Source organism: Schistocerca piceifrons, chromosome 4 (genome assembly GCF_021461385.2).
Source record: "Schistocerca piceifrons isolate TAMUIC-IGC-003096 chromosome 4, iqSchPice1.1, whole genome shotgun sequence".
NCBI classification, from domain to species: Eukaryota; Metazoa; Arthropoda; class Insecta; order Orthoptera; family Acrididae; genus Schistocerca; species Schistocerca piceifrons.
In genome coordinates, this window is record NC_060141.1 from 99,518,741 (window position 1) to 99,529,469 (window position 10,729).

General features: G+C 41.0%; 1 protein-coding gene across 3 annotated transcripts in view; it reads left to right on the forward strand.

The window, feature by feature from the left end:
* The window catches only part of LOC124796301 (prostatic spermine-binding protein-like), a 31,530-nt gene extending 21,310 nt beyond the window's left edge, over positions 1-10,220 (forward strand). For 2 of the 3 annotated variants that reach the window (XM_047260422.1, XM_047260424.1), the window contains 4 exons: positions 183-242; positions 2,595-2,669; positions 7,167-7,199; positions 9,976-10,220. In XM_047260422.1, coding sequence (XP_047116378.1) covers positions 183-242; positions 2,595-2,669; positions 7,167-7,199; positions 9,976-10,033 — 226 coding nt within the window. In that variant the 3' untranslated portion in view covers positions 10,034-10,220. The remainder of the gene's footprint in view (positions 1-182; positions 243-2,594; positions 2,670-7,166; positions 7,200-9,975) is intronic. The other variant, XM_047260423.1, reaches the window with a different exon arrangement.
* Positions 10,221-10,729: the final 509 nt, after the last annotated feature.

Genomic DNA, 10,729 nt, shown 5'->3' on the forward strand with positions numbered 1-10,729 from the left:
ATTTCTTCTTGGTGTAGCAATTTTAATGGCCAGTAGTGTAAATTACTACAGAACATGTTATCCGTACCACTGTAGTGAAGCAGTATTTCCACTATACTTCACTGTAGTGTCTTAATGCTGCGTAACTGTTGGGAGAGCGAGGCCTCTAATAATGTAGCACATGACCTTTTTTGTGTTTACAGGGAGGCGGCTCCCGTGAAACCCGGCGACGATGATGACAACGACAGGAGGAAGAGGAGTTGGTGAGTAGGCCTGCTGCACATGCGAGTCGACAGTCCTCTGATCAGCCCGTTCATAGGGGCCATTGTCTGAAACTGCGCGTCTGAAATAATTCAGTGCATCAGCTTATTTCGGCTGAGCTGCGACAGTTGACGGTTTCCTGAAACATTTCTCTCGATAAGATAATAGTACAGAAGTTTTATTACTCCTACTTTAAAAAGGCCTCAAAAAGGGGAGATCGTGGATTCCACCCCAACTTTGGACATTGTCGGATGATTTGAACGATTATAAATTTGTTGCTCATTGTCTTCCATAGATTTTATAAATTTTAGAAACGACATTATGTGAAATCTTAAGCTGCTGTTCAGTTTATTCTTTACTGTGGGCCTGTTTTCAGTCAGAAAACTTTTTCCACCACAAATGTTTGTTAACAGCTCTCTCTCTCTCTCTCTCTCTCTCTCTCTCTCTCTCTCTCTCTCGCAATCACACACGCACACGCACACACACACACACACAGACACACATTCATTTTACATACATTACACAGGATATAGTGAACATAAGTGCAGATATTTCTGTTGGTGACTGAGGATGGTGTATGGAACAATACTACATCAATACTTACGTGATTTACAGACTAATAATTATAGCTATTACTAGCCATATGTTTTTAGATTGCTTAGTACCACCAAGTACATGTGGCCAGAGCAAGCCCTTAACACTAATTTACCCCTGGGCAGCAGGTCAGGTGCTGAAGTGTGGCTGCTTCCACGCAAAACAGTTAGTCTATGCTGCCAGGTGTGGTCTACTTAGTGGTGCAGCTACGACCATATGGAAAACATCGGGTAGTAAATTATGTAGTGTGTTTGTGGGAAGACTGTTCAACACAGAGAAAAAACTACCAACTCACTGATGTGTGTACATAGGGTACCACATATAAAAATATCTGCACTTCTATCCGTTGCACCCTATATATATATTTTGTCAAAAATATAATATTTATAAGTTATGTTTAGTCATGCAGAGATAGATGCATCTGTGAAAATTTGTGTAGATTTTTTCAGCTGCTACTCTACTCCATTACAGATGAGTGCATCATCTGCAAAAATCTGAGATAACTATTAGTATTGTCTGCCGAGTTGTTAGTATGGAACTTGAATAGAAGGGTGCAGACACTTTCCTCTGCGGCATGCCTTTAGCTATGTGGGACGTTAGTGTTGACTATCACCTCCCATACCGTTCACGCAGTGGGGTGTGACGACTGTTTTTGTCCAAACATTTGGCACAATTTCTTGTCCATCCGGCCCTGGAGCGCTGTTTTTCAAAGTCACTGCCAATAAAATTCTTATCACCCATCTGTGCAGTGGTGCGCTAGTCAAAGTAGTTCCGTATCTTCTACTTCTTTCGATAAATCCCCATCCAAGATAACATTATGCGTCCTCCATACGAAGAACTTTCAAAGCAGCCACGAATTTTGTTTGATTCTTCACACGATGGTGCTTTTTCTTAACAGACGATGCTATGGTACTGAGCCAAATGCTTTTTGGTAGTCGATACATAGTGCAGCCACCTGATTAGCTTGATGCGTCGCTTTCAGGATATCATGTGAGAGAAATGCGGGTTGGGTTTCGCATGACAGTTTGTCTGTTTTCCACGGGGGATATAAATGTATTCGAGATACTCATTATGTCTGAACCCAGAATATGTACTATACTTCTACAGCACTGACCATTGTCAGTCTTCATCAATCGACTTCGGCGCGCTGTTTCAACTAGGGTAGTAGTTGACATCTTGGATATTCGGGAATCCAGCCGGATGTTCGCGTCGTTCTCGCACGATATTTCAACAGCGTGCCTCGCTGTCTTCTTCAGGTGCTACCTGAGACTGGTCCTTGGGTCGATCGAGTCCAGTATTTATGCCTGGGAGCAGATGACAACCACAACCGTTGAGGACGGCCAAAACGGGCGCCGACGGCAGTCGGAACATCCGCGACTGGAGGGGTCCGTTGAAGCCGAGTCTGGCGGCCGCGGACCACAGATGGAACACTCGGCGCGGACCGAGCTCCTCCCAGGCATAAATACTGGACTCGATCGACCCAAGGACCAGTCTCAGGTAGCACCTGACGAAGACAGCGAGGCACGCTGTTGAAATATCGTGCGAGAACGACGCGAACACCCGGCTGGATTCTCGAATATCCAAGATGTCAACAGATCGCCGGGAGAGCATGAAGAATTACAGGGTAGTAGTTCTTCCTCTGTAAAAGAGTATTTGAAAGGGGAGTTCTTGACATTTGTTTCGTATCACGAAAACTGAAAAGAGGAGCGCTGCGACGCACGAAGTGGAACGCTGTGTAACGGCTGTCCATCTTTCCACAGGTCGGCAGAGAGCGCCGAGGACCTCTCCGACTCCAGGGACCTCGACGACAGTGACGAGGATGGTGCCAGGAAGAGGTGAGTCCAGTCCGACAAGCTTCGCTCACCACACGCTGTATGTTACCCGGGGACAGTAAACGGTGAAGAGGGTGAAGGCTGGGGAGCAATCGGTAATGAATTACTTAAACTTCACGTTTGGGACTCCCACTGTCCACATCCATGATTATGAGTGATCGTTCCAACGATGTTTACAGAAGACACAAGTATCATAACAGATATTTAGAGAAAAAAATCAACAGAGAAACAATGTTTCAAAATATAAATACGAAGACAGTAGCTTTGTTCTCGAAAGAACAGTTACTGTTGATGACCGTGCAGCTTTTCCCTGGAATAAATGACGACTAACTGAAAACCTCGGCTGCTGACAGGTGTTGTTGATATACCTCGATGTGGACAGCTGAAAACGTGTGCCGCGACCGGGATTCGAACCCGGGATCTCCTGCTTACATGGCAAAAGCTCTATCCATCTGAGCCACCGAGGACACAGATGAATAGCGCGACTGCGGGGACTTATCCCTTGCACGCTTCCCGTGAGACTCACATTCTCAACTGTCCACAATTCTACATATGTATTGTACTTTATAGACATTTGCCCAACTACTCATTACTCGCGCACGCTTTGGCGGTTCCCGTAAGAGTTTGGGCAACCTGTGCGCATTCCCACAGACGAAGGTCAATGGCTGGGTAGCCTTTAACTATATATACGAAGACAGTAACTTTGTTCTCGAAAGAACAGTTACTGTTGATGACCGTGCAGCTTTTCCCTGGAATAAATGATGACTAACTGAAAACCTCAGCTGCTGACAGGTGTTGTTGATATACCTCAATGTGGACAGCTGAAAATGTGTGCCCCGACCGGGACTCGAACCCGGGATCTCCTGCTTAATGTTTCAAAAGATTTACTAAAGTTTCTACCACTTAATTTCGAAAAGTAATAGCCCAATCTTCAATTATCTACAGCAATTGCTTAAACATCAATGCTAAATAAAGGTAATGGATACAAGTCTAACAAGGGGAGGTGACGACGTTGGGATCACGGATTTACTTCAAACTTGCACACCTATAGTAGGCCATTAAAACAACATAATGTGCAAGTAGTAAGGTGAACTATTCTGGGAATTCCGAGAAAATCGCAAGAGAAGTTTTACCCGTTTATTATGTAACTGATGTATATGTGCGTAGGTGCCGAACATTAGAGTCAAGTGGTTAGCGTTTGAGCCTCATAAGATAAACGAGTACGAGGTGACCGTTCGGACCCCACTCAAACTTTCAGTTCTGTTCTACAAGTGTAAATTCTGTGATATTTAAAAAAAATTTGCACCTACGCTATTCGTTCTGGCTACATTATCAACCTCTCACCGCTGTGCAGGTTACAGACTGCATGTATAAGAGATTTAGCAAATCACGACAGGCTTGCATTTTCGGGAAAACTCTATCCATTTCTTCATTTACTTATCGATATTTATGAATATGTTTGGTGTAGTAATTAAATTCAGTTACAAGTAGTAAGCGGTCAAATAATATGAAATTCATTAAAACTTCATGCAAATACACGTAGTTTTTTTTAATTATATGAATTAAAAAAAACATGACCAGTATGAAAAAATATAAATTAAAAATTAAGTTTGTGTAGGAGTCGAACCGTCGCCTGATATACTATTCGTTCTCGCTACATTAGCAACGCCCAACTGCTACGCAGGTTAATTGTCAAATGGGACCTACATCTGTCTCTCCAGCTCGAAGTCTTACGAAGCTCGAACGCTAACCACTTGACCACCATGAACTCTATAACATTTGGCACTAACGCACAGATACATCAGTTACAATGTTACATAATAGACGCGTAAAACGGCTCATGCTATTTTCTCGGAACTGTCAGAGTGGCGCCCCTTTCTACTTACACGTTATATTGTTTTAATGGCATATTAAAGGTGTGCAAAGTTTGAAGTTAATCTGTAATCCCGACGTCGTGCCTCGCCTTGTAAATTAATTACACGTTGCACAGACGATGGCTAGATCTCTGACGCAATAATGTGGAACCGTTTGCATCCTTTGTATAGATGGTTTGCGTCTCTCGTTCGGTGCTGCCTATTTACAGACTAATAGAGAGCACGGAGGCTTAAATTTCCCAAAGTGAGCATACTAATCTCTGCCACTACCCGGATGCAGAAAAAACACGGATTCGCTGCGCCAGCTCTCAGAGCTTTTATCTGTTTGAATAATGCGGTGCACTGTTTATGACGGATTTCATTTTCGAATTAATCTACCACAAATTAAAATGAATATGAACATCTCCAATTACAATACTTGTAGGAGAAAATATCCATCGTTAACGTTACAAAAGATTCACATGAAAAGTGGAGAAATGTGCTACTAAAAATTTACTTAACAAAACACAAAATTGGAGGAAGACAGTGAGGGTAAATTTAAAAACATACTGAAAATTACCTTTACAAGTCATTCCGCACAATGGACGAATGTTGATATGCAAATTTGCAACTTACGTACCTAGCAACGGAATAAGATACTGCTGTTCTTAAGCTAGAGTTTTTCTCACTGTCGTACATCCCCATTAAGATTATAGTAGCACCCACACGTGTAAATTAATAGCATATAGACTGCGTCTTTCCACATAATAACGATACAGTATGTGAGTAACTGGCAGGTCGTGTAACTGTCAAACCATACCGCTAACGAGTATTCCAAGGTTGCGCACTGGTTATAATACCGACACAACTACGAGATCATAGGGAGTTTTTTCTGGTCCATTAGTAAAATATATCCTAGAAAGCAACATTCCATTGGAACTACTGACGGCCTTGGGAGAGCCAGTCCTGACAAAACTCTACCATCTGGTGAGCAAGATGTATGAAACAGGCGAAATACCCTCAGACTTCAAGAAGAATATAATAGTTCCACTCCCAAAGAAAGCAGGTGTTGACAGATGTGAAAATTACCGAACTATCAGTTTAATAAGTCACAGCTGCAAAATACTAACACGAATTCTTTACAGACGAATGGAAAAACCAGTAGAAGCCAACCTCGGGGAAGATCAGTTTGGATTCCGTAGAAATACTGGAACACGTGAGGCAATACTGACCTTACGACTTATCTTAGAAGAAAGATTAAGGAAAGGCAAACCTACGTTTCTAGCATTTGTAGACTTAGAGAAAGCTTTTGACAATGTTGACTGGAATACTCTCTTTCAAATTCTAAAGGTGGCAGGGGTAAAATACAGGGAGCGAAAGGCTATTTCTAATTTGTACAGAAACCAGATGGCAGTTATAAGAGTCGAGGGACATGAAAGGGAAGCAGTGGTTGGGAAGGGAGTACGACAGGGTTGTAGCCTCTCCCCGGTGTTGTTCAATCTGTATATTGAGCAAGCAGTAAAGGAAACAAAAGAAAAATTCGGAGTAGGTATTAAAATTCATGGAGAAGAAATAAAAACTTTGAGGTTCGCCGATGACATTGTAATTCTGTCAGAGACAGCAAAGGACTTGGAAGAGCAGTTGAATGGGATGGACAGTGTCTTGAAAGGAGGATATAAGATGAACATCAACAAAAGCAAAACAAGGATAATGGAATGTAGTCTAATTAAGTCGGGTGATGCTAAGGGAATTAGATTAGGAAATGAGGCACTTAAAGTAGTAAAGGAGTTTTGCTATTTGGGGAGCAAAATAACTGATGATTGTCGAAGTAGAGAGGATATAAAATGTAGGCTGGAAATGGCAAGGAAAGCGTTTCTGAAGAAGAGAAATTTGTTAACATACACTATTGATTTAAGTGTCAGGGAGTCATTTCTGAAAGTATTCGTATGGAGTGTAGCCATGTATGGAAGTGAAACATGGACGATAAATAGTTTGGACAAGAAGAGAATAGAAGCTTTCGAAATGTGGTGCTACAGAAGAATGCTGAAGATTAGATGGGTAGATCACGTAACTAATGAGGAAGTATTGAATAGGATTGGGGAGAAGAGAATTTTGTGGCACAACTTGACCAGAAGAAGGGATCGGTTGGTAGGACATGTTCTGAGGCATCAAGGGATCACCAATTTAGTATTGGAGGGCAGCGTGGAGGGTAAAAATCGTAGAGGGAGACCAAGAGATGAATACACTAAGCAGATTCAGAAGGATGTAGGTTGCAGTAGGTACTGGGAGATGAAAAAGCTTGCACAGGATAGAGTAGCATGGAGAGCTGCATCAAACCAGTCTCAGGACTGAAGACCACAACAACAACAACATCCTAGAAAGGCATTTAGGAATTTCCTTTCAGAACAGTTTATTACTGTACCTAATTTTCAGCGTAAATCCGTAAAGTACCATAGGTCTCGTGGAAAATTGTGCTCATTCGTTAGCAATTCTACTCCACTATACAAAAGATAGAAGGAAAACGAGGCACAAAAAATTTGATTTTCGCGCAATTAATGCTTATATTTGCATAAGTGGAGCAGTCTTACTCAGCAGTAAATGCGATTCAAATTCATTAAACTAAAATGAACTTTCTCATCTGTTCCAGGCGTGGAGCAGGAAAGCCCGAAAAGAAACACAAGTGAGTATATTCTGTGTGTGTGTGTGTGTGTGTGTGTGTGTGTGTGTGTGTTTGTGTGTGTGTGTCATTACAATAGAAATATCATTCCACCATATCTTTGTTTCAAACTTCGAAGTATGCTAGCGTATCAAGTTAGATGTTTCTAAACACATTTGGTCTTAATTTTCTTATAAGTTTTGTGTTTGGTTACTACATTCAAACTTACTTGTTTCAGAGATGTAAAGAATGACTTTTACACTGTTTTCATAACAATCGCTGAAACTTCACAAATTTTCTCATTCCCCACTTTTAAAATCCGTTCACGTAAATCTTTGCCTGAAGATGACGAGCAGCAAAATCGTCGAAACGTTGCAACAACACGACGCTACTACTCGATTGATAATCCAAGAATGTCTCATCAACAAATTTATAAACTGCATGGTCTTGTGATCTGTGGGCCTGATTCGAAAATTATCTTGTGACTCAGAGGGAAATTAATGACAGAAGTAAAATTTTCTCCATTATGCAAAATACTTCCCATTTTGGACGACTGATGGTGAAACTGGTGCAGTTCGGAAGGTGCTGAACGATTGCCTTAAAAACAACGAAACTGCAGATTGCATTGCCATTAATCTATTATTTTGAGTCCAGTTGCAGCTCTTTTTTAAATAGTTTCTACATTTACAGCTTGAGCGTTTTTTTAATATGACTGCGTCAGAGCTACATTGTGCCCCTGCAGCACTGTCGATAGAAATTTGTGTGTGTCCTGTACATTTTTTGCCATATTTTGGAGTATTATGACGACTCCTTAAAGATATACAAAGTAACCATCACGTACAAAAAATACAAGAACTAAATGAGCTGGAAACGAATGATCCAAAAGCAGATAACTCTGCATGGGCATCTCAGGTCATGCAGTCTGCAGCGTTGTTCAAAGGACCACGACGCATTCACAAAGAGATGAGACAACAACGTGGTCCAGCAGATTAGATTCGACTCCATTAATGTACGAGGATTCTGAGGGTTTTGAAAGGACTAAGTTGTGTCAATCGCACTCTTCCAACTGTTTGTGAACATTTCTAACAGTATTATGGAAGACAGTTACGGTGTGCATGTGAACGTTACCTTCCAGGAGGGATTCGTAACCATTTTAACCAAGTAATCATTCCATACGTTTTAATGGCACCAGAGTATATCACGAAAACAATCGCTAGAGAAGTGATGCAGTCTGTGCCAGTGAAACAGGCTTTTAGGAGACTTGACACGTTGTGCGTCGGTATTTTACCAACTGTTCTGTTGGGATAAGGACACATTTTACGTGAACTACAACTATCTCAGTCTACTCCTGAAGTGGGTAAACTTAGTGAATTTCACGAAATAAGTCCTATTGTCTGTACATTGAATGATCATACTATTGAACAATGTGTTTTTAGTTTTACACGCTCTCGATCACCACTAATGTTCCACGATTACCAGTTTCGGCTTATTGTACCACCGCCAGAACTGCACTATGAAAGATAAATATACGCTATGCTACTATTACACAACTGAAACTGTCGTATAGAGCGCTTTATCAACTACGTTTACTCTATGGAAAACACTTGTAATTGCATGAGAATATCGAAAATAAACTGTCTAGGCTTGCGTCGCCAATGGATCACGTTTCATGTTCCATGGGCATTATTTGACATTGCCAATGTAGTGAGAAACATCTGAGAACAACCTCTGTGGTAACATGCAAATCTGGGAATGGAGGTGGAACCTAGGTCCTATGTTCGTTAGGTATAGGACCATTAAAAAAAGTGAAATATGTTCTTGGCCGGTTTCGTTTTGAATCTGTAATTAGAGATGACGTTAAAACATAGTGATTGTTGTCCATCTTAGACTGGATTAGATTGAATTAGATTAGATTACATTGTACCAACTTGTTCCTTAGCCCCATAGTGAAATGGTCTTCAACAAACGTTCACTTAAGCTAATTTCTAGACCTTTGTAGCCGAGCACCATGGAAACAAGTACAGTTTGCAAGGTTATATGAACATACCGCGTTGCAGCTCTGGCGCTGTGCTGAAACCAGGTGTTACGTAGCATCATTCATACTTGGTATGGTTGATAATATATGTATCAGTTCATTTTAATAATTGTACGTTATTAGTAGCTAAACTTTTTACAGTTTCTGATAAGTTCTTTCAGGTGTACGTTCCTGAATAATGAATACCTATCTGACCAAGATAGGCCAAGTATTTCCGAAGATTGGTCTTCTTTAAACCATTGATTCCATGAAATGAGTTGTTGGATGACAAACTACGTCAAGGAATGAATACATTTATATGAACGAATTTCTCCAAGTAGTTCTTCAAATCACACCACGAACAAAATGTATTACACGCTTCTGATTTCGGAAAATTTTAACTTGGGCCTTGTTGAATCTCTGGAAGTAGCCGTAAAATGTTTGAAGCGCATGATCATGAGTTTCGGGCACTCCATGCACCTCAGATCTCTACTTCTTAAGATAGTCAAACATCTGTCACGCAGTTTCGAATGCCTTGTTATAACTTCGGTAGTGTTGTGAGCAAAGTGACTGTGGCATGAAAGCAGGATCGATTACCACAGTGGTGCGATAGTTTAGTCAAGAGTTCGTGACCTGATGACAGAGTCATATGTCGTACTGTTGTTATAGTTGAACTAAATGTTTATGACGGTACTGATGATGGGGTCAGTACAGTAGCGTTGTGTTATATTTGACAAACGTACGTGACCTGACGATCGCGTCATGAATTATCGTGTTGTGTTGCAGGCGGGCAGCGGCCTCTGACGATTCGGATTCAGGCTCCGATTCTGACGACAGCGACTAGGACGCCGCCATGACGGACCACGCTATCACCACCACCACCACCACCTCATCATCCCATGCCACGCCTACTGAATCTCATCATATGACGTCCCAGCAAACAACTGGTCACAAGGACTGAGAAGAAACAATTCATTAGAACTTGTTTACTATTTTATTGTACAGTATTATTGTTTAGTGTACAGCATCAATAAAACAGCACTTTCGCAAAGCTGGTCTCCATTTTGTTGTTATTCCATCACCAACTGAGCGTTTCAAAATCAAAAGTTAACTAATATGAAAATTGTGTTACTTACATTAGTGACCTTGCATGGGGGCTTAATTAAATAAATTTGAAAATACTTTTTCTTTATTTTTTCGTAGCTGTATGTCCGATTACGCTGTGTCTCGTAAACGGTTGGCCCTGACTAGTATTATTACGCTATCTGACTGCATAGAACAACAACAAAGAATAAAATGAAAATTTTCTGTTAACACAATTAATTAATTAAGTCCCCAGCAACTATAAAACCTACGAAACCAAAGCACAAGTGTAATTGTTCTGTGTGTGGGAGTGTGACTCAACGTACACATCTGGCACGGTTCTTCTTCAACAAGACAAGAATTTTTAAATACCAATTTTACTGACGTGATAAAAGAAAATTAGAAATACTATAATTGCGTAAGGAAAGCAGAATTAAACTCTAATACAAGAACACAC